This window comes from Clavelina lepadiformis, chromosome 1, assembly GCF_947623445.1.
Source record: "Clavelina lepadiformis chromosome 1, kaClaLepa1.1, whole genome shotgun sequence".
Lineage (NCBI taxonomy): Eukaryota > Metazoa > Chordata > Ascidiacea > Aplousobranchia > Clavelinidae > Clavelina > Clavelina lepadiformis.
The window spans coordinates 8214670-8241314 of NC_135240.1; the positions used below are offsets into that span (position 1 = coordinate 8214670).

The 26645-nt window shown below is 38.0% G+C and overlaps 5 protein-coding genes across 5 annotated transcripts; 2 read left to right on the plus strand and 3 right to left on the minus strand.

The window, feature by feature from the left end:
- The first annotated feature begins 1560 nt into the window (after positions 1 to 1560).
- Positions 1561 to 4871, plus strand: LOC143444352 (3-dehydrosphinganine reductase-like). The gene is made up of 7 exons (XM_076943557.1): positions 1561 to 1936; positions 2124 to 2216; positions 2300 to 2402; positions 2549 to 2661; positions 3755 to 3827; positions 3900 to 4034; positions 4105 to 4871. Exons 1-7 carry the CDS (start codon positions 1640 to 1642, stop codon positions 4284 to 4286), a joined length of 996 nt encoding a protein of 331 aa, XP_076799672.1. The 5' UTR covers positions 1561 to 1639; the 3' UTR covers positions 4287 to 4871.
- Positions 4768 to 15206, minus strand: LOC143444350 (single-strand DNA endonuclease ASTE1-like). The gene is made up of 10 exons (XM_076943555.1): positions 15064 to 15206; positions 14736 to 14831; positions 14398 to 14513; positions 13643 to 13830; positions 13150 to 13320; positions 12499 to 12721; positions 10940 to 10998; positions 10643 to 10713; positions 5981 to 6699; positions 4768 to 5005 (listed from the first exon to the last, which is right to left on the minus strand). Exons 1-10 carry the CDS (start codon positions 15204 to 15206, stop codon positions 4914 to 4916), a joined length of 1878 nt encoding a protein of 625 aa, XP_076799670.1. The 3' UTR covers positions 4768 to 4913.
- A 102-nt stretch (positions 15207 to 15308) lies between these two features.
- LOC143444351 (early estrogen-induced gene 1 protein-like) lies at positions 15309 to 18632 on the minus strand. Its single transcript, XM_076943556.1, has one exon. The coding sequence runs from the start codon at positions 17343 to 17345 to the stop codon at positions 16263 to 16265; it is 1083 nt and encodes a 360-aa protein (XP_076799671.1). The 5' UTR covers positions 17346 to 18632; the 3' UTR covers positions 15309 to 16262.
- Positions 18633 to 19842: 1210 nt separating this feature from the next.
- Positions 19843 to 21123, plus strand: LOC143462728 (MRG/MORF4L-binding protein-like). The gene is made up of 4 exons (XM_076960986.1): positions 19843 to 20098; positions 20269 to 20390; positions 20499 to 20631; positions 20775 to 21123. Exons 1-4 carry the CDS (start codon positions 20014 to 20016, stop codon positions 20879 to 20881), a joined length of 447 nt encoding a protein of 148 aa, XP_076817101.1. The 5' UTR covers positions 19843 to 20013; the 3' UTR covers positions 20882 to 21123.
- Positions 21124 to 21125: 2 nt separating this feature from the next.
- Positions 21126 to 24961, minus strand: LOC143462718 (large ribosomal subunit protein mL44-like). The gene is made up of 4 exons (XM_076960974.1): positions 24698 to 24961; positions 22782 to 23176; positions 22044 to 22305; positions 21126 to 21684 (listed from the first exon to the last, which is right to left on the minus strand). The coding sequence occupies exons 2-4, from the start codon at positions 23054 to 23056 to the stop codon at positions 21151 to 21153; spliced, it is 1071 nt and encodes a 356-aa protein (XP_076817089.1). The 5' UTR covers positions 23057 to 23176; positions 24698 to 24961; the 3' UTR covers positions 21126 to 21150.
- Positions 24962 to 26645: the final 1684 nt, after the last annotated feature.

The following is a 26645-nucleotide window of genomic DNA, read 5'->3' on the forward strand; positions in this document are numbered from 1 at the left end:
GGAACCACGCAAAACTTGTTCCCTTTTCTAGAAGATTCTTTTCCTTTAATCTTCATGCTAGAAGTTGTGCATATTCTTTTGAAAGATATAACTCTCTTGTGAGATCATTCAGCTGAGTTTGTGAAAACATCTTTGGAGAGTCATCGTTTATTCCTTCCTGATAGTGCTCTCCATCACCTGCACTTCTTTCAGATTCTGAGGAGCTTTGCATCTCTGTTAGAGGATTCGGCACAGGAATTTCATCACAATGTGGTACAGGCCTCAATGCTGACTTTAAATTAGGGTACTTGATATTGGATTTGTTTCTTCTGTTAAACCCCTTAATACACCATACAAAAATAACAGTCATTGCGATGTTTTTTTTGCTCCCTACATACCGTAGGAACGCCAAAGGGAAGGCTCTTGAGTTTTTTATGGTACCACATACGTAGCTTTGATGCACATACGTAGCTCGTTGTGATAACAAAATTTATCTTGATAAATTATATCCTTTTGACAAAAAAGTGGGTAGTTAAACGTAAAAGCGAAAAATTATGCGGTTTTTTGACCGTAACTTTAAAACCTGATGTGACAGCCAAAAAAGGATGGCATTTTTGAAATCAGCGCACCAAAATTAGCTAGAAAACGTTGGCATCATACAAAATAAAATTTTCATGCAGACCAGTGTAATGATAGAGTTTGTTGCTTTCATGCAAATGTTAGAGATCAATCAAGAAAGTGTACCAAACTGTGTATATTATAACAAAAATCAAGTAGTAGTAGGCTACTAGTGTCAACTGCGCAGGTGCTTTCTAAACTGACAAAATACAAAAGTTAATTTTATTTAAATACTGTGATAAAAAAAAAACTTTTTTCTTGATTGATACAGGAGCAGATCTATCGATCTTTACTGCTGATCCTAACGAAAAACTGAGTCAGTTTTATTTTTGCAAGTGGATTGCAGCATGTGGTAATATGGTAAAAATGTATGGAATAAAGTGCATGTAATTGGTGAGGTACTTCGAGGTAGAAAACCCTTCTTTTTATTGGTTGCTGACGTTAAAGCAAAGCATCAATTCTCAGGTTAGATCTTTTATTGAACCTTGACCTTACCATATATGCGAGAAAGAGGGGCTATCTAATAGACACAAAAACAAATCAGATTTCTTGAGCCGCGGGCAGCACAAATGAAAAAATCCAAACTTTGACTGTAATTTAAAAGGATGCTAACAAAAAATGATGTAGACATTTTTATGGGTAATCCGCTCGTTTTGTTAAGTACGATGTAAGCAGTGGTGGGATTCAGCCCGTTCGTACCGGTTCTAGCAGTTTTAATAAACTCCGCGAACCGGTTGTTAACAAGCGTATGTATATAGCCTAGGCCTAATGGCCTATGTGCATATCGGCTTCGGGTCAATATGGCATGCTGCTAGTGAGAGAAACGGATGTTAAAATATTTGAATCTCACCACTGGATGTTAGCCCATCTCCTGCATGCTCCCATTCTTTTGGCCCCATTTTGCTAGATAATGTAGGGCCGTTACTGATTTACTGGTATCATATTTCCTTGTTTGTTATAAATTATGCTGTGTATATTGACAGTTGATAAAGTTTGCAACTAAAAAGTTAAATAGGTTTACCTGCATAAGTAAAAAGGCGAAATGTTTCTGGTGATGCTAGCACCAGTTGTGATAATTGTTGTTTTTGCCATTGTTGCATCACGTCCAGCACGACTTCGATTAAGAGGTGCCCATGTCCTCATCACTGGCGGTTCCTCGGGAATCGGTTTGGAAATCGCAAAGGAATGCGCTCGGCAAGGTGGATTTATAACATTAGCTGCAAGAAGCAAAAGTAAACTGGAAGAAGCCAAGTTAGAAGTAGAACCTCATTTGCAGGGGGGCGGTGAAAGGCAGTGTGTAATGATTCTTCCATTAGATGTATCTGCTCCGTATGATGAGGTAATGAGTGTAAACTTATTTTAATTGATTAGCTTATTATTGATACGTCTGTTTGAAAAATTGTATGTGTCTATGCTAAATATGTATAATAAATTAAATGGCAATTCATCTCGAAAAGATAACATCTTTGCAAACTGCCAGATGCACTATTGTTGCTATTGTTACAGATTGAGATATGATTTTACAGATTGAGGCTGGAATTCGAGGCATCGAAGAAAAGTTAGGCCCAGTTGATGTTCTTATAAACTCTGCTGGTATATCTTATGCAAAAGCCTTTGAGGTGAGTATGTTACATTGTCAGTATAATGGGATGACAAGATGCAAGATTTTTTTAACACAATTTTTTATTTTCTTGCTGCACAGGATACACCAGTGGAAAAATTTGAAGAGTTAATGAAAGTAAACTACTTGGGCTCAGTCAACTGCACACAAGTGGTCCTGCCCGGAATGAAGCAACGCAAGAAAGGTAGCTTAAAACAATCTGTTGTTGAAATGTTAATAAATGAATTTTTAACACAATAACGCTTTTTGCTTGTGTTGTTTGTGCTACAAAGCTTATTATCTTTGCTTGTTTGATGAAAAAAGTTATTGTATTTCCGAAACTTTTTGTAGGACGAATTGTTTTCATTAGCTCTCAAGCTGGACAGACGTCTGTCTTTGGTTATTCTGCTTACTCTGCAACAAAATTTGCCCTTCGAGGGCTTGCTGAAACTCTTCAAATGGAAGTGAGTTGCTTTTTTCTATGGTATTATTCTGTTAGCTGTGACACCTTTCTTGTGCGTTTCAAATTCATTTATGAACAAATGATGTAAAAGTGACTGTCGCCATCCTTACATTCTGTTGTTCAATATCTCTTTAAAATGTTCATTTTAAACTCTTCGAACACTTGATCTACACCTGTGTGGGACCCATAGTTGATGCTCTACTTATTTGTGAGCAAAGAGCAGGTTACTCTTATTACGCAAGACATCGAGGGTAGTTTTAAAGCTTAAGGAAAAGGCTTGATCCTGAATATTTAGACCTTACAGCTACCTAGAACACAGTATGGCACTGTGGTCCTAACTGCAAGCTGATTCAGACCCTCTTCAACGGTCACAGCCAGTGAAGTAAGCTACGACAACTTAAAAACGATGTCCCTCAAGGATTGGCTTTCATACCCTCCTCTAACATCTGCTACCCATGACCAACCAAACAGTATTGTCGAAGTATGTCTTTGCTGACAAACTGGCCATTAGGAAATAAGAACAGTGGAAGATATTTATTGCCAGAACATGACTAACTTTATCAGCTTACTTCCAGAAAGGGAGATCTAAGCTGAGTAAGCTCAACAAAACTAAACTGGTATCGGTAACTTTCCATCTGAACAGCAAGAAAGCAAATCGTTGACGTAAAAGTTCCCATAAAGGGAGCTCGTCTACACCTCGCATCCTTGTGGGCATCTCACATGCTGGGCTTCGCCACATAGGAGCTACATTTCTCTCGCTTGTATCGTGATAAAGACATCCCACCTGCTCCATTTCAAGCTTTTTGCCTCAGTAAATAGCCATGTGGCAGCCCGAAAGCTAAAATCAAGACATTTTTGGTCTAATCGCACCCCCATTGTCAAACATGCCAAGATTGTACGGTTATTAATATCATAAGTAGCGGGAAAATCTGACTGCCTCGTTTGCCATGCTTCCTGCAAAGCAGTCTGTGTATTTTGAGCATTTGGCTGTACAACCTTTGCCTCCACATCTAGTCCAGGTGGCCGAGAAACGTAGGCTCACACAACAGCGACTATCCTTTTTTGATTCTAATGACTAGCGATGTTTTTTCCAGGTGAAACCTCATAATATTGCAGTTACAATTTCGTTTCCACCAGACACAGACACGCCTGGCTTCCGAGCGGAAGGTAAAAGTCTTGTACATTGCATCAATGATTTGTTTGTGTATTGTTACATAATATTGTTCAATAAAATTTAAGACAAACCCGAAGAAACCAATTTAATTGCTGAGACATCTGGCTTGTTTGCTGCTGATGTAGTAGCAAAAGGTGTTGTTCGAGATATGGTGAAAGGAGAATATATGAGCATCTATGGACTTGATGGATTTATGTTGGGTGAGTGTGAAGTTAAAGTTGTGAAATGAGTGATTTTTATAACAGAATTATTACATTTAAACTATTTCAGGTCACATGACTGCAGGTATGGCCCCCTGTAACTCAACTCTTTCTGCCCTGTTCCAAGTTTTACTAATGAGCCCGTTGCGAATTGTTGGTCTGGCTTACCTGAAAAGTTTTGATGGAATTGTTTTGAAATGCATGCAGAAGAGAGAAAAAGCGAAGGCAGCGACCTCAGCAAAGAATGATTAAGTTCACTAAATCGTTGTAAGCCAGTAACTTCAAAGATCGTTAATTGATGTGCTGCATTTGTCGCGATATTGTTACTATGAATGCAGACAGAAAAAGATTTCCGTGACTACGAGTGCTACTTGTTTTGTAATGCATGTTTTGCTGCACGTACCATTTAATCGGGATCTAAAGCTGTGATTTCTGCTGTCTTCGCCTCAAAAACTTTCTACCTATTTTGTTGCTAAATGATGATCTTAATATAGAGTGCTGGGAGATTTTATTTTGCTGTTATAGTGTTACGTAGAGGAAAAGAATCATGTCAAGGTGTCGAATTTATGGATTTAACTAATTATAGGTTTAGTGGCCGTGCTAGTTGTTACCAGCAAATATCAACGTTATTTCTCTTGAACACGTTTTAAGCCTTTTCTGCTTTTTCCTGTAACAACTGGCTTGATTTTTCGTCCCCACCACGCTTTTGACAAAAAACAAAATGATTGATTGATTGTCTGCTGAAACGAAATATTTTATTGCATGATTGTATTTGACGTGTTTTATGTATTCAACCTAAAATTGCAAGCAATCATTAAAGATTAAGCAAATGTAAAATGAGGCCATTTTTGCATAGTCTGGTTGGCAAACACGACAGGTTCATCGCTGGGGACTTTCCATACACCGGTAGACGGCAGAAAAGATATATAGAACTTCTTCATGCACCGATGGACGTTTCAACACCTCAGCAACTAAACAAAACCAGCATTAAAAAGATTTCGATGTAAAGAATCAATTGAAGGTTGTGTTTGTTATCTTCAGCACAAATACTGGAATAAAAGCAAAATCCCTTCGTGAGAATCGAGTTCGAAGATATTCACACAACCTTTCACTGAAGGTTAATATTGACAGAAGGACGGGTTAATAAGGAGGGTAAACATACCAATCACCCTTCACAATTGCCCTCTTTGACAGCGTTATTATTTAACGTTAACCAGCCGGCATTTTGTTGGTCTCCCGGAAACAAAACATATTACATTTAGTCAATGAATAACCAGCACGACCTTTTGGCCTACTTTAGTGGGCAGATGTTAGACACAGCCTGGTATGTAGTAGAACAGGCATGCACAACATACGGCCCGCGGGCCGCATGCGGCCCGCGAAACCTTTTCATGCGGCCCGCGAGATATTCCGTGATTTCGCTCATTCAGGCATTTTCTCCACGGTTACAGTTACATAATCAATGAATCCGATGCTTTACCGCCGCTAAGCGTTAAAAACAACTAGATACTGTAGTGCGAGAGGCAACCGTCTCTTGACAGTAACCATCTTCTCAACGATATCTCTTATTCAACGGTTAATCGGTCACATTATATAAAGTAGGCTACACGTTAGTTACAGCAAAGTTAGCACGCGGCCCGCGAAAAGTATTTTTTCGCTAAAACGGCCCGTGTGCTGTTTTGAGTTGTGCATGCCTGTAGTAGAAGATGCACAGTCGTTAGGTGAAAATCTAGCTCGCAAAATAGTAAATGTAAATGTTTTTGCGCATTGTGAGCTGAAGTATCGTGTACAAAATATTTAATCACGCAGTCAGTGCGTTCATTTACGGACGCTTACGTGTTGCTTGCTATTGGATCACAACAACCATACGTCCACAACGGGTACGGAGAACAATAGCCGTAATAACAACACTGGTATTAGTAACCAAACGTCCTGCAATGACTTACCTGCCTTCACAGTAACAGCATGACAGATACGACCATAGTAGGCGGCCACAAGAGAAGAATCAAAACAAAGGCTCATCTCACGCAGTGGTTTTCCGAGCACCTTGTTCAACATAAGGCAATACTTTAAACAACTTTGAAACTCACTCATCCGGTGAATTAATCGATCATCTAATTCTAATTGATCATCATACACGGGAAATTCCCCAAACACGTCATCGGATTTGGCTTGCTTTGCAACGAATGCAAGCAGTAAGGAAGACACCAGGCTAGGCGGTGGCTGTGTTTTCAGAACCCAGTATAATGTTACGGCTGCAAGGAGTTCGTTTTGAGGAAAGCGTTTGGAACAATCGGCAAATTCGTTGTGACGATCTTCGGTGTCCTTGACACAACCGACAAGACATTCCAGCAAATACTGACGCCTTTTGGGCGAGCTTTTCGCTCTTAAAGCTCCTGGCTTTTTCCATTCCAGCAAATCGTCGGTAGATTGACAGGAACAAGTCGTATGATTTGAACGGCATTTTCCAACTTTACAATACTTTCCCCCCGTTCTGTCGTATTCTGTTATAGCCCCTTTTCTGACTAGTGTGAATGTGGCCGTTCTGACGTCACTGCTGCATTGGTGTGGCGATTCCTGGAAAAAATCCCCCACTACGACGGGAAGGAGTACATCGATGTTGCCATTAGCAATGCTTCGAACAAGAGAAGGAAATTTTCCTAACCTGTGAATACACGAATAAGCAAGGAAGTCAATTAATAGCGCACCGTTTTCACCACGATTAAAATCGTAAGGTTGCGAGTGTACGCGTTATAAATAAGATAAAAGTATGTCGGGATTTTCACTGGATGAGCTCAGACATCATGCTCTGCGTTATTTCGACTTGTCGTTATTTCTCCCGAAACTTTCCCAACTTTCAATACAGCTAAAAAAAGCGGAATTATCCCGAACGCAATTCGCAGTACAGTACCTTCATTTTTTATAAGAAATTTTGGATTGATGCTTCTAGGATGGATTGACTTGGTCTGTAGTTTCTTAGGTTTGGGCGGCAAATTTTACAGTAGAACTTACATTTATCAAGACATAAACTTATTTTAAACCAAAGGTCACTGAGTATAGGCCCGTTTTGAATACTGTCATATAATTTTATACAAATTTTTTGCAAAATCTGCACAAGAAACAACCTCTTCCGCAGGTAACAAACAAGAAAGTTTCCAAACATTGAGTTGCCCAATACAAAAAATTCTCAGGTTTTCGAAAGAAGGCCTCAACAGTTTCTTATCAAAGGGTTTGTAGTAAAAAATGAATGTATATTATTAACGCAAGTGGTTAATTCACAGTAATCTCACTGCTGGAAGCGAGGCATTTTGCAAAAGATAAAAGCCTTGTGGGTTAGGTTTCAAGGCAACTCACGCATAAGCACATCACCATAAAAACAACAAATCGTGCAGAAGATAATTCCAATTACTTCCCGGCGCGGTTATGACTTCGATGTAAAGCTACTACCCGCCCGGCTGCACCAAAACGGCCCACAGAACAGCGCTACGTTCTGCTTCAGAAGCGTCTCAGTGAAATACTGGCATGACAAAGCATTGCGAAAAATCACGTGACTTCGTTCCTTGCCTGTACCAAAATGTAGATCAAAGAACTTTGATCAAGCACACCCTATATTGGGAAACTTAGACACGAGTTTTGCTATTTTTAACTAAAGCGTGGGTGTTTTCATTACCTTTTAGTCAGGATATTAATGTCACTTTCGCCGTATAACAATATAACAATCCGAAATCCGATACGGATTTTGCGATTTGACAAAAGAGAAAATCTTAAGTTTAATATTTTGCGGTGTCGGAAAATCCCTGAATATCAATACGTAACGCAGGTCATGTGGCTCGTATAAGCTGGAACGACGTATATAACACGTTGAACAGAGTTAAAACTTGTTCTAAATATAAATCTAAGCTCACTGGGTGAATTCCTCACATACTAATATTATGCAGACAACATTCCACGAACAGAAAATCAAGACAGTTTGACAAATTTCATGTTGCCTTCGTATCTAACGCGCTCTGTACACGACTATGCGCAAATGGGACACGTTTTTGTTGTCATTGGAAAACTGATTGTGGCTCACACAATGTTGTGTAACATAGCAAGAAAGTTTCCAAAAATTCATAGGAATTTTTTGCTTTGGCAACGAAACCGTTCTCATGACTAAAAAATTCTAGGGATATTTAAATATACAAATTTACTTTTTGCAGCCCGGCCAAAAAATGTTGAGCTGCGGCATTTAAACGACAAATGACGCACAAAATAACCACTGAAAAATACCAGAAATACACGGCATTCTGTGGCGTGATCATGGCGTCCAACGAGGCTTCCTATACATATCATGAACAGGAAATTGTATTTCACAGTGACAGCTAACTTGTGATGCGGATAACCACCCCCAAACAAAGCGGATAAAGATGCCAAATTATACGGCGAAGCATCGTTTCTTTCCGCTCTACCTTGACAGATATGCTTGCTGTTTTCTAGTATTATGTTAGTCACGCAAAATGACGAACACGATTACGTATACTGCAATTTTACACTAGCATGTGACCACGTCATTAAATGTTAAAGTGACGGATTTTTTCTACGTTAGCAATGATCAGCTATTTTCGGTTTGTTGCTTAAGTTGGGTGGAATTCCCGACAATGGTTTCAAAAAATGGCAGTTTCTTGGCTTTATTTCACCTAACTGTTTGTTGCAAAGTTACTTTGCAAAGCACTTCTGTTACCAAAACTGGTCTTACTTCGCGCCAGTCACGCGTTACGCGGACTACGCGTTTCGTTTGTGTACAACTCGTGGAATAATCGACAAACCTTCACAATGAACATACAGAGCTACATTATGCAAAGCACTAACGGTCATCCGTCTAGTGATAAGCAAGATGCTGTTGGTCTTGATCAACAGCTTGTATGTCAAAATATACCTCTTTTGTTAAACGTGGTGAATAAACATACTCCAAACAAATTAATCTCTTAATCTAAACCTAAATTTTTTAATTTTTATTCAATAGTATTGACCAAAGTAACCCAAAACTATAGAATTATCGACAAGCTTCTAATCTACTGTCTGCCGTGTGTTGGAATTATTTCGGTGTAAATATATCGATGTTCGCCCTTTTAAGCGGCTGCAGATTTTCTTAGGTATACGCTTATACGCTGAAATATGCGCGATAACACGAAAGGCATTTTCGGCGTACAGCCAATAACAGCCACAACGTCGTGCGATTTATGAAACATTGAGCTCAATGATATTAGCAAAAGAACTAGTACCGGTGAGTTGCAAGTACATTCTTACAATAATACAGTTTCACGCCAGGACACAACAGTTTGGTAAAAGGAAAAATAGCAAACTTGTTATCATAACTCCATTTAATCGCGTATACATTGTCCTTTTACATATTACGTCAAAGCAATCGATATTAATACGTCAAAACATGTTGATTTAAGTGAACCTGTCAACTCGAATTCAAGTGTTTATGGCGCAGTGCACACTTACAGTCTGCCTTCTCTAACCGGTACCACGCGGTGATAACAGTAAAACCATTTGAAAGCTTGTAAATTGTTCAGTGTCATTATATAAATGACAAATCGAAAATGCGAGGGCAATTTTCAAGGTCATGTATGCGCGACGAATAAGTCTTAATCGCATACCAATGTTTACAAAACGCAGTGCGCCATCTCCGCGCGCCCAGTCTATTAATTTACCCAGGACGGCGCAAACATTCGCTACATATATCATACCGCCCATAAAGAGTACTTTCACACTGATGTATGATCTTCAAATGACAAGAGTTAAGCGCAAAGTATTAAAGTTGGCGCGTGAGCGATTGATCAAATATTGGTCTTTGAAGTTTCATCGTTAGGCTATCTCATTTGACGGGTGCATCCTACGACCATAACGTATACCAACAGCAATCTCATTTCGCTGAAGACACAGAAAAACTTAAATTAAGTCTCTCTTTGCCCACCTTCTCTAAACAAACGATTAAGTGGTACCTTCACCCGCTATAATATACAGTTATGTATACGGCGACGCTGTTGTTTTGAAAGCCATATGCACCTTCCAAGACTATTCAGGCGGCACAAACAAAAGAAATTTATGCCACAGGTTAAACAAAACAAGAATACCATGTTTCAAACCAAAGACGTTGGAAAGACGGCGAGTATTAGCCAAGAAATGCCTTGTCATCGACATTGAACAAATTTCAAGAATCATGTGAACCGTAATAAAAAAAAAATTCCACTCGTACTTTTTAGGCACGTGACCGCCGTGGTAGAAAATAAAATTTCACAGCAGTTGTCTAAAAGCCTCCGGTGTCAACGGCACAGTGGACGTGCACTTTAGTTCAGGTGAAATTCGCCAGGGGGGGCAACGCTTGAAGGCGGAATTATTTGTATGTCGGTTATTGGGCAATAATTAGCCAGCAGAAAAACATGTTTCAAATCAACTCGGCGTATTTATCAGTGGGAGAATGGGCCCAGTCCTTATCAAAGCAACATAACAACACCAACATACAGCGGCCACCTATCTAATCGCCGAGAACTACACGGTTAGGCATAAGTGACTACATTCCAACTCCCCAGTGTGCACCAATATCTACATCCGGAATCTACTACCTCGTTAGCTTCGATACGTGCAATTCCTCTGACGTGGATTGGACGTCAGCAGTTCGTCCCTCAGACGGCATCTGCAGCGTAGTAAAAAAAACAGTTAAATAGAGAATTAGGGCAAGGGTTTAGTTTCCTGTTATTTTAAAGGGTAGCTTTAAATGACCAACTCAACAATACACGACTACGCGCGATAACTGACCGTGTTTGAAACGTGATCATCTCGCGCTTTGTCCAATATTTGGAAAACCTTTCCGATGCCGGTACGTACCGCACGCAAACCTTTGTTACAATAACAAGACCCACCTCTGTATCTATGGTGACCTCGGCCAATCCTTCGGCGCCCCCCAAGCACTTCAATTGTTCTGAAAGGCAAAATAAGATTTAATGAATAAAATGGGTAGATCTGTGACGAAAAACACCCGGCTTGGAGGTGAATAGGTCATTTGAGCGGTTTCGAAACGCCACAGCAAACATTAAGAGACGTTGGATGAGTGATAACAAAATATTACACGTATTAGAACAACTAGCCAATCACAATAACCAATGGCCGCGAGCAAACAAATGGATATTTTGATAATAGTCATAAATGTTAAATTTTATTTGCACCCCGCCTTTCCTTTTGTTAAGATTCGATAGTCGATTAAAGGTCTGAAAATATTTGCTGAAGATTTAAGCTTTTGTGGTCTACAATAAATAGGGCAGTACTTCACTTACCCGTATGAAACGACTGCACGTGTCACACAGCAGAAGCGAAATGGATTTACGTGAGATAGTACTTAGCAGTGTTAAATATTGGCTCCGTGAAACCGATGCGCTAAGTATTACAATATACACTGAATACATTTTATTCAAGTGCTGATGCGTGCTATCGTTAAGACCAAGACTAAGTGGAACCGGTATTGAAAAGTCTGTGTGGACAGGTTTCAACTGGCCGTGAAAATCCAATAAAGTTTTAATAATGCATTTTGAATAAGGTAAATGACATTATAAACGGCTTTTGGTGCTTGGGTGCTAGCATAATAAAATGCGTTTATCGCATTTTCGAAAAAAGTTTCACGTTTTCACAAAAGGCAACAGCAGGTTCTTCAAACTGACGATGACAAAGGAACAAAGAGCATGGCGACAAATTTGATGGCGCGAACCAGATGTATATAACTCACTGTTATAACACAACATCAAACATTCCCACCACTATGTCTTTGTTTGGTTACAAAGGTTAGCTTAAGTACAAAGGTCCAAACGCTTTCGACAACGCTAAGGGAAATGAATGAACACATTCCGAAAATATTATCGCGATTTAAAAGCCTTTGTATCTCAGTTTTGGTTTCGGTAATTATTCGAAACAATTTCTGCATGAGTCGTCAGGGCGAAGTTTCTACTTTACACGCAAAGTTTCACTCGTTACAGAAAATGCCTTAAAAGTATTCTGCGTGTACTCTGTACTCAATTTATCACAAAGATTTGACATGACGCAGACAAAGCCGCCAGTTTAAAGTGACCCAATAACAACGCGCAAAAACCTAGTGAAACGTGCCTAGTATTTCCCGTACAAAAACTGGCAAGGGTTCAGCGTGGTGCGAGCGCCTGGGGAAAAATATGTCTAGGGCCTCGGGGAATTGTTGTTAACGACCAATTACGCTCAATCTGTAATTACACGTCGTTTGAAATCGTGTTGATATTTAATTAAAAACAATTAAAGCACTTTTCACTTAAATATTAGGGTCCAGAGAGAAAGGCGAGAAACAATGCGCATTAATGACGCTTGGTTTGCAAGACGTGTTGTTGTTCTTGCAAAGAGACCAGGCACTGAAGAACAGGCCAATTCTTGAAATAGTTACTCATCACATTATACCGAAACTAACCTTCTAACGTGTTTAATACCGCGGTGGTTTCCGGTATGTTTCGGTAGAGTTCCAAACACCATTCTATTGTGTCGTTCAATTTGCTTGCCTTGGCCGATGTGAGGATTTCATTCGCTATGCAGTCGGCTTCATTCTTAGCCAACCATTTCAGCGTGCAATCGACTTTATTCTGTTGGATTTTCTTTGCCCGCCTGCGGCCACTTTTCTTTTTTTCTTTCTTTTTCTGAAACGAAGGGATAACGTTGTGAGTTGTGGCAATGGCGCGGTTTTACTCGGTTAGAAACCTATGTCCTACTAAGTTATTATAGTGCCCCCGCTCTCAAGGGCACAAGAACATGCAAACAGCCTATACGTAACAATCGCACTTGAAACGTGGTGTTTTTGCAAAGCTGTAATTATCAAGTCATAAAAACACGGCGGGTAAGTGCATTCACTTGGAGACAAATCTTTTTCGATAACAATTCTCTACAACAATAAAATCGTTTGTCTGCAACCACACTGTCGTTAAAGCTTCGGCAGAACGAAGTCAAAGCAAAAATTCATCTTGCCTAACCGTTAAGCATGTAATACTGGAAAAGGCATTATACCATTCATTATTAATGATGTCAAAAGAAGGCCTTCTTATTTGGCCGATACGTTTGTTTCGCTCACCTGTGTTATTCGGTTCACAAGTCCACTGCACACATCTATATCTATCCAATCACAACCAAGCAAAATCGGCATAAATGCTAGATTGGGAAGTTTAAGCTTGTATTGCGAGGTTAAACTTTTCACATTGTACAGATGACCGTACATATGGGTGCCATTTTCGTCAGTGAACACCTAAAATAATCACTCTTTCGTGTCTTTATTCTAACCGTTTAAAACCAACCCAAAACAGTTAAAACTAAACTTATCAAAACTTACAGAGCACAGAAATTAATTTTAGATTGCTATGTGACAAGTGCCCGAAGACGTTGCTTCGTTTAGAAACAGTAGAATCGGGTTAAAGTTTTGCAATTGCCACTAGCGGTAAACTTGACCTACAAGGCCACAAGTACTAAATATTACAGGAATCTTATATTACATATATGAAACGATGGTGCATTAACTCTGAAGAAAACGTTGTCATTAATAATCTCTCATGCGTTACAATTCCAAATACCTGTTCCCACGAAAGGGTTTTAAGAGGAATGTAACCGCGGTGTAAAGGAAAAATGTAATAGTCGCTGTCGTTGGAAACCACAAAAGCGTTAAATTTGTTGGCGGCCGCTGCTATTTCTTGATCGGCATCGTGCAAGGAATAGCAGAATGGTACCTTCAGTTCTTCCAACGTTTGTTGAAACATCTCTCCTAGAAGAAAACTTTAGGAACTAAAACTTACAATACACACAACAAGAAATTGTATGAGTATAGCGTGCAACAGCCTTGTTATTTTTTTCTAGGAACGTGATACGTGATACAGACTGAAAGGCTTTCATTAAAGCCCGGTGACACTTTTAGACCTAACCGGTATTATGTCATAATCTTCAAATATTTACATTTAATGCTTTGTCATCAATTTCAAATTTGAATTCAGTTTATTTAAGAGTAAAAACTTAGCGATGGGTGGTGTGATAATGCTAAATTCTACATTAATCAACAAATATCCTTCACATGAATGTCAGCTTTATGACAAAGAATTATGCATTCTGACTAAGCGAAACAGATTCATTAATATCGAATACTGAACCGAACATGTAGGATACAAACATGTTGTACACAATAAAAACACTTTTCAATTTCCCAGTAACTGATAGATAAGCTATCTTTAGCAATATTTGAGCACTAAACCTGTAAAATGCACATACAGGATAATACCTACTTAACAACAACACAAAATAACGGGCAAGGGTCGTTATTAACAAGACAACCACTTACTTGCCAGTATAGGCAAAAGAAGTTTTCTCTTATGCTCCACCATAATTGCATGCAAATATTCAATGTTGTTTTGCATTCTGTTTATATGAGTCAAGCGCTTTCTTTCATCAGACGCTCTTTGGAAAATTGAACATACATCTTAACTAATTACTGTATTTCATTTTAACATACACTTTAGTCGTATATGAAATCAGACAGAAATTCAATTTTCATACCTTGACAGTTAATTGTTTAAGGAAATAGTTTTACCGTTTTTAAGCAAAGTTTTACAGTCAAACTAACTTGAAATGTATAACAATATGTATTCTAGAACATATCAAATATAAACATATTTTTACCCATCTAAAATTACAATGGACCTGGTCTCACAACGTTTAAGTTGAGCAAAGAAATGCTTGACAGTCTTCTGAAATTGTGCATAATCCCCACCATGCCTAAGGAAATAAACAGCATGAATCATACAAGAGTTTTACCACATATCATTAAGACCACAGCAGTACTAATATTATGATGAAGTCATACAGGACGTATGTAAGTATCTATTTCAGACACGAATATACATTACCTTATAACTTCCTCTAGTAGCACTTACAGCACAACTTACCACAATTAAGTTGTTTGAAATACCATAGGCTGTAACAATAGCCAACAAACCAATTCTCTAACCTCGTGTCAAGCTGGGCCTCATCGTAAATGTGGTAAATTAAACTGCTACCATCAATAACAAAGCATTGCTCGGAAAATTTAGTTCGTAGCAGATGTATACGCTGCCGTTCATCAATGAAAGTTGTCAATCCCCTCACACCCATTGTCAAGCTTTAAGCTGCCAGTCAACAAGGTAACATAATCACAAAGGCCTATCGTATTAGTTTCATGTTGACTTCATGTCTAACACTACTTCACGCCTTGAATTATCATTTTTTGTGGAATTCAGCTTATTTTTTATTCAAAGTAAACGAAAGCTGCTTCAAAACAATACAGTTGAAAGAAGAGGTTATACAAATGTCACAATCAAATGAAAAATGTTGGCTTCTTAAATGTACAATATTGTAAACAACAAGGAGATCAGTAACATCTCGGAAATTTGCTTCTTTCAAAAATAATCAAGGCCATTAAGTCAGACAAAGACCATCATAGGGTTATATGCACAAAAAAACATTTAACAAACATATGCATGAAGTATCAAATTTATGGTAAGATTTGAAAGTGTTTCTACCAGTATCAGTATTGGTTATTGGTTTCTATTCTGGTTATAAATTTTACCAATTTAACCAATTAGGTTTTTACCACTGTATGTGCTAACCTATGCCATCCATAAACAGAATAACACATTTTCTGTATATATAATATATATATGAAGTTGAGGTTAACATTCTTTATCCAAGAGAAAAAATTAACTTGATGATGTTGCAGAAACACTGTTAAAGGTTTTTTAACCGTATAACGTATTAAGATGAACACATAGGAACAGAAAAATCACAACAGGAGCACCGTTTTGTTAAGTCTAACATACAGTAACATTAAATATACTGCAAGTTGTGATGGCAATACAAAAATATTTTGTTTAAAATCTTCAAACAAAAAAGAATTTTAGGTTCAACCATGCAAGATGAACTACACCAGGCGACATAAATATCAGAAGTGGGGAACAAGAAACCATACAAATGTGACATTCACAGGTTTAGAAAAAGAGAGACAGAATCTGTATCAAATGAAAACATCTGCATGTAGAAAAAAATACAACCGTGTCGAAAACTTTGAAGTGGGAAAATAACACCAATAAAACTTGAAAGGGAAGGGAGAGCAAACAAAGTGAAAGTAATTACTGGTAAAAATGAAATACTGGCTATTGTTGGTAAACCCTACTAGGAAGTACTAGATCCAAACACAACAGGATGATAAACACCGGAACCAACTCGATTATGAAATGTTTGGCCTCCAAGGGCAGTAGAACCATCACTAGATACATACAAGCGAAGGTTATCACCATCATTGCCATTGGTATTAGGTGTAAAGTCTTGACTTTCCATTAATTTATTAACAACAGCGTCTGCGCTAACCCTAGTTTCTCCCATTCGATTTTGGGAGATATTTACAGTCGATGCATGAGGTGGTGGCGGTCGTGGAGGAGGAGGCATTCTTCCTGGAGTCAATGGAAGTTTTTGTGGCGATTTTAAAATGTTCATGCTTCCTATTGCAGAGTCTTGTTCCGTGATTGAATCCATTGAAGTGCTCATTTGACTGATATTGCTCGGAGTTCTTGAGTGTTGTGAACCATAATCAGATCGTTTTGATTGTTGACTAACAGAACTGGGATTTCGTACATGACTTGGCTCAAATGAGTCTGTTACAGTCCTGTTTTTCTTGTGCGCTGTTGCTCTTGGTAAACTTCCGAATCCACTACTATCGCTGTCAAGTCCTGGTTGTATGTCCCCTCTGCCATCGGGAAGCTGCAAAGCTGATTCATACACTGTAGGAACTTTAAAAAGTGGATCGCCAGATAACAACTGCATGCCTATAACAATTTTTAAAATGGAATTGTCTAATCTGATTTTGTCATCATAACCTTCAAGAAGACAATGTCTTGATGTCTGTCCGCCGCCGGCAAACTCAGCCAAATTTAAATCCACAAAACCAATCTTTGTTGCACTGCGGCCACCTTTTACTTCTTTACGAACTGAAATCCGAGCGATGCAAGGATCTAAAATGCCAGTGAGGGGATCAGCTGACATCTTGCAGGTGTACTCGAATCTTTGTCTCCAACAGACACAGTTATCTTTGACGTTTTCTCTTGCAGTGCTTTCAACGTATGCCCCACCATTACGGAGTCTTATTTTACTGTACAGCACTCCAGTTACGAATGGAACAGCATTCAATTCATCAATGAATAAACTTATTTGAAATTTAAACTTCTTTTTTGTCATTACCAGCGGTTTAAAAAAGCTCATGACAGTTATGAGCAATATCACCAAGTATTATATACATAAGAGATCTCTTGAGCAAGATTCTGTAAAAAAAAGATATTGTTTATTATTTAGTTAATGCCTATTTCAAGCTTGTAGACTAGCTTAACTTTCATCAACCTATTTCTCTTTTCTTACTTCGGTAAACAGCAGAGCAATGGTTGGTAAAATAGACACTTAATCTACCGCGTTATCCTATACAGCCGTTTAAGCCAGTTCATTTTCCGATTCTGATGAAGGCAGACATCAAGATGAAACAGACGCTGTCTTGAATAAACTTTGTGTACCTGATTGCATCTGTACCTACAGGATCAAGTAGCTAGTGTACCAAAGTAATCATGTACAAATTTTGTCAAAAAATCCCTAGCTTATTTAAATATTATGCATAAGTTTTGTTTTTAAAGGTTGTATGTTAAACCCAAATTTTCTTATCAATTTATACCAAACTTCGACCCTCTACATAAAGAATTGTTTAGTTCTGATCCATTAAACTCACCAACCGCATCGAAAGCTAAATTTCAAGCCCCAGAAAATTTCAATGCCTAGGCCTACATGCTGCAATATCTCAGGAAAGAAATGTCCCCTCTGCCATCGGGAAGTTGCAAAGCTGATTCATACACTGTAGGAACTTAGAGGGCCATTTTCCACATACTTGCGCATTAATTCCTCCTCTAAGCCTATGTTTCTTTCTTTAAGAAACAACTTTTTGTAAATTTAGTTTTAACAACTTTTTACTGGTTGCATGCACTACTGGAAAGTCTGAAAGTACAACAGCCTTTGACAAGATATCGTGTGTGCAATGACGCAAATTTTGGCGTGATGGCATTCATTGAAGTCTCAATTCTTTGTTTATTTTGTAAAAAATCGGTGTAAAAACAAAAATCCTTAGAGTACACATTGAGGAATATCGTGCGTTCGGGTGCCACACTTTTCCGCCATGGAAAGTCAGGTGATGCAACTGTAAAATGGACCCCTGCTAGCCTATACTGCTATACCTGCCCAAATTGCAATTAATATTTCATTATAACCTTGGGTCCTTGGTATGATCATAATAGGCCTACTACAAGATATGTCATGATTTTGTTGCACTGGCCTTTGCCCTTGACCGGATAAACTTAACGACAGAAATCTTACGTCGGTCTAATAGCCTATAGCCTACGTTACTTGTAAAGGAATAACAGAAGCCTGTTATGCCAAGCTGCTGACAAATGCGACTGGGTACCATTTACCATCCTTAGCCGAAGTCCAAAAACTGAGAAAATTAAGAACCCAAAACATGCTCTTTGTCGCTCGCATACCATCGACTGGCTGACTGACTAACCACTAACGTATGCCTAGATTGCCTAGAAGCAATTTAGCTTCAAAGCCGCAGCTTTTTTCTCTTTGCTTTGTGGTTGGTGCTGACATTTTACCAGGTTTGGCGGAAAAAAATGTGTGCTGCCTCATAGCGGATTAAAATTCATGAAACCAAAACTGAAACTGTATTAAGTGGAAAGGTGTGGTATAATTTTGTAATTTAATTTTTTTTCAAGTAAATTAAGAACAAAAGAGAATTTAATGCTAACTGATTACTAACAGTTACGTTTTATCACGTTTTTTTTTTCTTTTATCAGTCGCACCTGTGAAGGCGGAGTCTGATTTAAAAGAGCGGGTGCTGCAACCTGCCATTTTTCTGATATTGCGCCCTGCTATTGTTTGCTGCTGAGTGACTGACAGGTGCTGCTGTTGGTGACGTGAGCTATAACAGCTTAGTTTTCAAGTAGAGTGAATAATTGATGTGGATGTTTTTCAAAGAAAATGTAGGCCTACATTGTTTTTTTTAACATGATAGATTTAAAGATTAGTTGTATGGTCGAGGAAAGCGAAGTTATATTAATATAACTTAAACTAAATAGCTCACCTTTCAATTTTTTTGAGAAAGTGGCAGTTATAGTTATAAATTATATATACGGACATGAAAGACACTAAAATGCGCTGAACAATGAAAAACATAGACCTACTTTTAACAAAAATGTGTAAAAAAATTTAAATTTGCTAAAGTTGAGCTGCATTTTAGATACAAAGTTCCCGGAATTTAATGGCCTTATCTCATTTCGTTTTTGTACAATTGATTTTTTTTCCAAGGTACCTGGGTCTGTTTCTGCTTGGCCTGGCACCTTGCATTAAGATAGGGGAACCATTGTGAAGTTTTGCACGACGTAGGCCTATACTGCATTGCGCTTAGTTAGGACAATATAACTATGTGATTTATTGTATTATTGCTGTTATTCTTATGTTAAGTATGGTTTTATTTTGATTTATTGTTACATTTTACAGTACACTTGATGAAGCGAAAAATATAAAGTTAACCTTAAGAGTGCCAAACTATATCCTGTTTCCTACTTTACTTTGTGACTTATGACTGCGTTCATTTGATTTCAATGAAAACATAATTACGTCAATTTTCAACCTATAAACAAATGGTTCTGTCTATTCGCTTCTTCAGGGATTTTATCAAGCACTTTACAAGAACCCGGCGAAGGTAGGCTGCTTATTACGGTATTTTGCATCAGGCTAGTAATTTGCAGTAAGCAAGCTTACGAGGCGCAGTGAAAAAGACAACAAAAGCATTCCGGGGAATTACATTACTATATCGCTTTTCCAATACCATATTATGACTACTGCGTTAACCCCAATCAATTGGACTTCAGAAACAGAAGTTTGCCTTTTTTATGCCATGAGAGGGCAAAAACCTGTTGGTAAGTTTGCGAGAAAAATAAGCTGTTGCAGTTGGAATGGTTATATCTTGCTGTTATTTTTGTCTGTAGGCGCGCAATTTGTTTGTTAATGAGCTGATAATGTGTTACCACTTTGAAAGTTTAGCAGACTCGGGTATAATATTGCCGATTCCAAGTGCTTTTTCTTACAGGTGTTAATAAACATTTTCGCATGATGTGCATTCACAAGAAATTTTGTCAGTCTTTAGGCCAATCAGTTTCCAGCAAACAGCTTTGGGATCATTTGGCTACTATGTATAATCTTAAGGCTTTGGTGAGCTATGATGCAATTGTTTTTGGTACCGGTAGTCAATCATCTACACATGTCGAAACAAATTAGGTTTCTAACGTTCTCTTCTATTTTTACATGCATTGTTTGCAGGATGAATCTGAAATTGTTCCATTCCAGAATTCTGCACAAGATTTTAAGCTTCCTGCCGACATTTTTAGTTTTAGGAAGGATGCAAAAGAACAAATTAAAATGCTGTCAGATGAATCAGTAATTGATGAAGAACGTAAGGCACATATTATATTTGCAACAGATAAATATTGTTTTATTTTTTGATGATATGGCTAATGGTCATGGATTTTAAGTAAAGTTTTCTGCAAGGGTTGAAACTCATGTTATGGTTCAAATATTGAGTTTGAAACATTTCAGCGTCCCAAAAATCAAAAACCAACAGGAAAAGAACACGAAATACTTTAACACCTGCATCATCGAATCCTTCCAGTCCAGCTCCGCCAGCAATAAAGCGACGAAGGTAGCCAATATGTACTTCTTGCATAATTGACTACAAAAAGAACTTTTACAAATTGAAGCAATAAATCAGCCTACAGTGGTACTGTCAAAGAATAGAAGCGGGAGCTTGTGCTGGCCCTAAAACAGCATTGGAGCGTAGAGGGCCTACCTAAACTTTGTGTTTGTATTGCTTTTGTTATACGCCTTTACAAATGGCTCTGACTGTAAACCCTATTTTTGAGGCAAGATTATATGCATCATTACGCAACATATGGTTGTCAATCCCATTTATATTTCATGGCTGCACAGAAATATTTTTGTTTTGTTTAACATTAACATTTTCTGTATACAACCCTAGCAAAGGTTCAAATAATTTTGCTAAAAATTCATCATCAACAGAATGTCCCATAGGTGCAACTTTAGAATTAATAGATATTTGGTACTTTTTCTTCAAAGCCTGCTTTGCAGCGTCTGTTTCAGCTAGTGGGATAGATTCACCACCTGATTCTGAAAGAAACCTCTTTCCCGAGAAAAGTGCAACAAAAAACACTGGAGTGACAGTATTTATGCCAGATTGACGAACAAGCCGTGCTTCAGGAAGGGGCTGTGATTGCTTCTTTAACTCTTCAACGAGCAGAGACATTGGGTCATTAGGTTTCCATATGTCATGCAAAATGTCTTTTCCCACTAGTTGTGGAATAACAAAATCCAGTAAAAATCTTCCTGCAGCAACTGGTCCTCCTGACCTATTAATCGCTTCCACACTTGCCAGAAATGAACAGCACAAAACTTCATCACTTGGTGGAAAGTTTACACATTGCAGCAAATCCTACATGTGTAGAAGATCAACAGATTATGAAGTACTTCTCCTAAAGCTTATTACGGTTCTTCTTCAATTATCCGGTCTATTTGGGACAATGTTTTTTGATATTTGAGCTGATAAGCAAATAAACCAAGATAATTGAGTTCTTAAAACAACACTTTTACGTTTCACATAGGTTTAAGATACGGTTATAGGATTTAGTTTTGAACAATGAACTGGAAGTACAGTGACATTACTGTGAACAGTCTATATCAGACAAACTGTATAGCTATAACGGCTGGATGCTTCCCAGTTTGTTTTACTGTTATTGTTATTTCAAGCGTTTATCAAGCGACCGGATAATCGAAGAAGCACCTACTATTTACCTCATAACCAAGGTTTCGTGCCAAATACGCAATGTGGGATTCATCTAAAAGAAAGCTTTTCACTGCTTGCTTCCCTGCAGACGGCAGTTTCGGAAATGCGGTGCTGATATAATGAGACACAAATTCATCTGCAAATTTCCTGCCACAATCTTGCAAGTCAGAGTAATCAGAGAGACTCTCTGCATTGTCATCTTGGTCTGGCAAAGGTTCAGTGAATGCATCTTTCAATAATTGCTCTGAGCAATTTAAATGAAGGCGACATCTTAAAAAATATTTCAGCATATCAAGGAACAGTATTCAGTTTTGACAGATTTTTAACAAATGCTGTCTTACAAGAAGCTAATAAGTTATATGTACTGAGATGCTATTACAGGGGCGGGCAACTTTTTTGGTCGGCGGGCCTGATATGAGAAAATAAACTACTTGGCGGGCCGGATTCCTGAATCGATACATTAATCGTGTATTTATCCACCTATGCAAGGAATAAATTGTATTTAATGTAAACTTTAAGTTTTAAGCATAGAGACCAAAAACAGTATTTAATGAATTTATTAACAAATAATGTACTTCAATAGCTGCTGAAGTCCAAACTGAACTGCTAAACTGACTGCGGGCCGCTCAAAATCCCGTCGCGGGCTGGACCCGGCCCGCGGGCCGTATGTTGCCCACCCCTGTGCTATTAAATCATATGCTATCAAATCACAACTGTTGTACAGTTACGATTGATACATCACTCACTGAAAGGCTGACAACTCAGCTTTATAATTCCAACACCGTAAGGTAGATCTTGGTTTTGGAGGATCAGGACCTTCAATTTCCTTTTTCCTTTTCATACTTAATGCCCAAACTCTTTTCCAACGTAAAGGTCTACCTTCATTTTCATCTGCAGTCCGAATTGCAGAGTTACCCACATTTGTTGAATAGCTCAAAGCAGGTGATTTCTTGTTTAGCCAATAGATAGCAGATGCAACCCTTTTAGGACAATCCCTCACGATCCTTGTTGTCAGAAGCATTTTGAAATTTTGGCGTTTTAAAACCAGAGCAGCAAACTTGATTCAAGTGTTCGTATTTCTTACAGCAATTTTTTAGTTCATCAAGGACAAAGACACACTTCTGTTCTTGATAATTGTTTCCTATAAAAACATCTGATGATTACTGACTATTGAGTAAACAACCTCAAACTGTTTCACAGATATAAAAAAGTTTAAGCTGAAAATAAAATAGCGTGACTGCATCTGGTGCAATCAAATATTTGGTACCAAAAATAGCTCCACAATGCTTTTGACATTTTGGGTTTAACGAATATGAAGAGAGTAGATTTACATACACCAACATCATTTTGATAATTTTAACTTAAATTCAGCTTTGTGTGTTCAGGTTAATTAGTTAAAAGAAATATGCTTTAATATGATAACAGCAGTGGTATCGGGCCAGTGTTGTTCATATGTAATAGTAGCTGATATGAAAATGATCAATGGTACCTAACTAGTGGTTCAGATCACTCTGATGGCTGGAATTAGGTACCTTTTCTATAAGATAACAATAGGACAACTAACATGTATTAAAACGAAAACAATAAAAAACGACTGCCGAACAGAATCAAAAATTCTGACATTTTGCAATAACTAGCAATGAATTTGATGCAGATAAGGTTATTTTTACGTCATCATCATAGCTGCTTGAATATTAATACTTGCTAAATTTAAAGCAAAATGGATGAAAATTTGGTGCTGGAATTTCATTGCTTGCTTTAAATATATCATTAATTTTTCACGATTAACTGTGTGAAGTGAAAAATACAATGCTACCTGCTACAGCAGACTCTGATTACAAAATTAACCCATGCACACAAACAATTAGTGAATGACAAAAGGTGGCAAAACCCAAAAGGGTAGAGTGTTCTAGCAACAAAAGCTAATGTGTTTGTGTAGCTATAAATCGGTGTGAGAATTTGATGCGTGTGAAGCCACCGATGTATCTTTAGTAAAAATATGACTCTTAAAGGGGCGTGCTCATCCCAGCTTCACAGGCGGCTACAATACTAAACTGGTGCGATACAGAAATGTTTATCAAATCAAACTGTTGTTTATTCGGCAATGCAAGAGTGTCTAGAAACTCGTTTTTTTAATAGAATCCCCTGAGTACAAAAAACGGGCATACCGCACACACGACACTGGTTGCAATAAACAGAAGTGGCACTGCATGGTACACATATATCAACTGGTTTGGTGCACACCGGAGATCTGGGCAATAACTGCGATGTGGTATGGTGTTTTTGTTAAATTTGTTCCGGGCATTGTGATGTCAAAATGTTGCATGACTAGTTGCAAGTTTTTCGATCAAAAACCTAGTATTCCCAGTAAGTTTGCACATTTTGATTTCTTTTTTTTAAGTTAAGTTTGTAACTTCTAAGTTTATCCTGAATCCGAGGGCAATATCCAAGGTTTTCAAACGGAAAAATTATGCTGAATCATGTCAAACCTCACAATGCCCGTAACAAATTTGGCATGACAACAACACCTGTAAAATAGACCCAATCTATGGAACTTGACCAAAAAATATAGGCTACAACAATATGTCTAACTATCATGCAATACACAGAATGTGCAGATAATTAGGCCTAATAACAAGACATCAAATTGAGAAAAACTTACTTTGCAAACAATCTTGAAGTTTACAAGCATATGGCAAACACACTTCGCCTTTAGGCATTGATTCGCATTATATAGGCAAAGCGAGGCAAGTAAAACTAGGAATATTAAAGCTCAAAATATTTTAACAAACCAAATAACCTAAACAGCAGAGTGGGCTTAAAAACACTCGTCTTGACAACTCACTGTAGTCCGTCCTTCCTGGTTGAATAAGCTACGGTGCTGACTGACTACTGAGAAAGCTAAATAGCTAATATCGACCCCGTATCAAGCTTAAAGTGAACATTGGGATTGGGTTGGGGAACGTGTTGCGACTATACATTGTACTATGGCGGCGCCATCAAAAAAAGAAAGGATGCGTGTGTCATTGTTAACAAAAACTGATTGACTGTAATGAAAAAGTTACACTTCATTCCTTAAACAACGACCACGTTTTAAACTTTACGTGTGCCGGATCGTGGCTAGAAGCATTGTTTGTTCAGATAGTGGCTTGCTGAACCGATTGTTTTCATGCAACTTATAATCGATAAAATACGAAAAGCACTATAAAGCTTGTCGTAAATCAAAGAACAGTTGTCAGTAAACATACTGGTTAAAGGATTTTAATAATACGTAGTGGGTAAGCACTTATTGCCAAAATTTTATGGCAAATTTAGCTTCCTATTATGGTGAACACGGCGTTTATGATGACGTCACGTTGTGAAAACAAAATGCCTGATAACTTGAGTTTGTATTAGGTAGGATAGGCTAACTAACGCACTTTGGAAGGAATATGTCTCGATAATTAGGTGATTAGTAGCCGGTTGTTTGTTTTGAGAATAAGAATGTCACAGATAACAATATGTAAATTAGTACAGCATTCTTGTTTTCACCGCAGTTATCGGTACCGGACTAGGCTAGAGTCGACAGCCAAGACTATGTAACAAGAGGGCAGGCATATATAAATGATCTGTTGATGCTTATGTCACAAGCGTTGAAACGACGTAGCTTGGTGTTGTTCTGGCTAAACATAGGCTATCAGTCTCGATGCTCTGGTCGTGACGGTCTTTTTACAGCTAGAAACGTCAAATGTTAGACAAATTTAATCGAGACGATCGACTGAAGAGTCTTCGTTAATGATATAATCTGAACCTATGTAACATTCAGATCTGACAAGCGATGACGCGATCGATTGACGTTGACTACGTTGAGAATTGCAGCTTCTATTTTGGACCACCGATTGTCTTCAACAACCAACAATTCGAGTCTGGTTCAGACTTTAGAGTTGATGTCTGTTATTGTGACGTAATAAGAATCGCCATTTTCGTCATAATTAAGCGCTGATTTGTGTTTTTGGCACTTACAGTATTTGTGGCTATAAGTGTTTAACCCAGAGGTCGGGAACCTACGGCTCGCGTGCCAGATGTGGCTCATTTGATGACCGCATCTGGCTCGTAGATAAATTTACGCTGGCATGTCTTAACACGATTGTTACAAATAAAATTTTTTCTTTAATTTTCCATAACGCAGTAACAGTAAGAAGCATGTTATTAAAGAGAAAATTCTGACATTTACCGTTTTCTAAAATTGTTGGTTTTGCTTAAAAATGAACACGTTGGTTGCATTAAGTGTTAAAAAATATTATATGGCTTTCACGGAAATACATTTAAAAATATGTAGCTTTCATGGCTTCCTAAGTCAAAAAGGTTTCCGACCCCTGGCTTAACCAGTACATATTTGTACGAACCCTTTCACAAGTTTAATTACTGTTAACAGCTTTTTCATTTAAGCAGAGGTGGGCAATACCGCAGTACCTTTTCATTACCGATACCGTGGGTACTTTTTTGTAAAAGTACCGAATCCATTTAGAATTACCTAATTATTTTTTTGAAGAAACATGAGTCGGTCCCGGTACTTTGAAAATGATTACTTCAAAGTTTTGAGGAGTACGTTTTTTAAGTTTTAATTAACA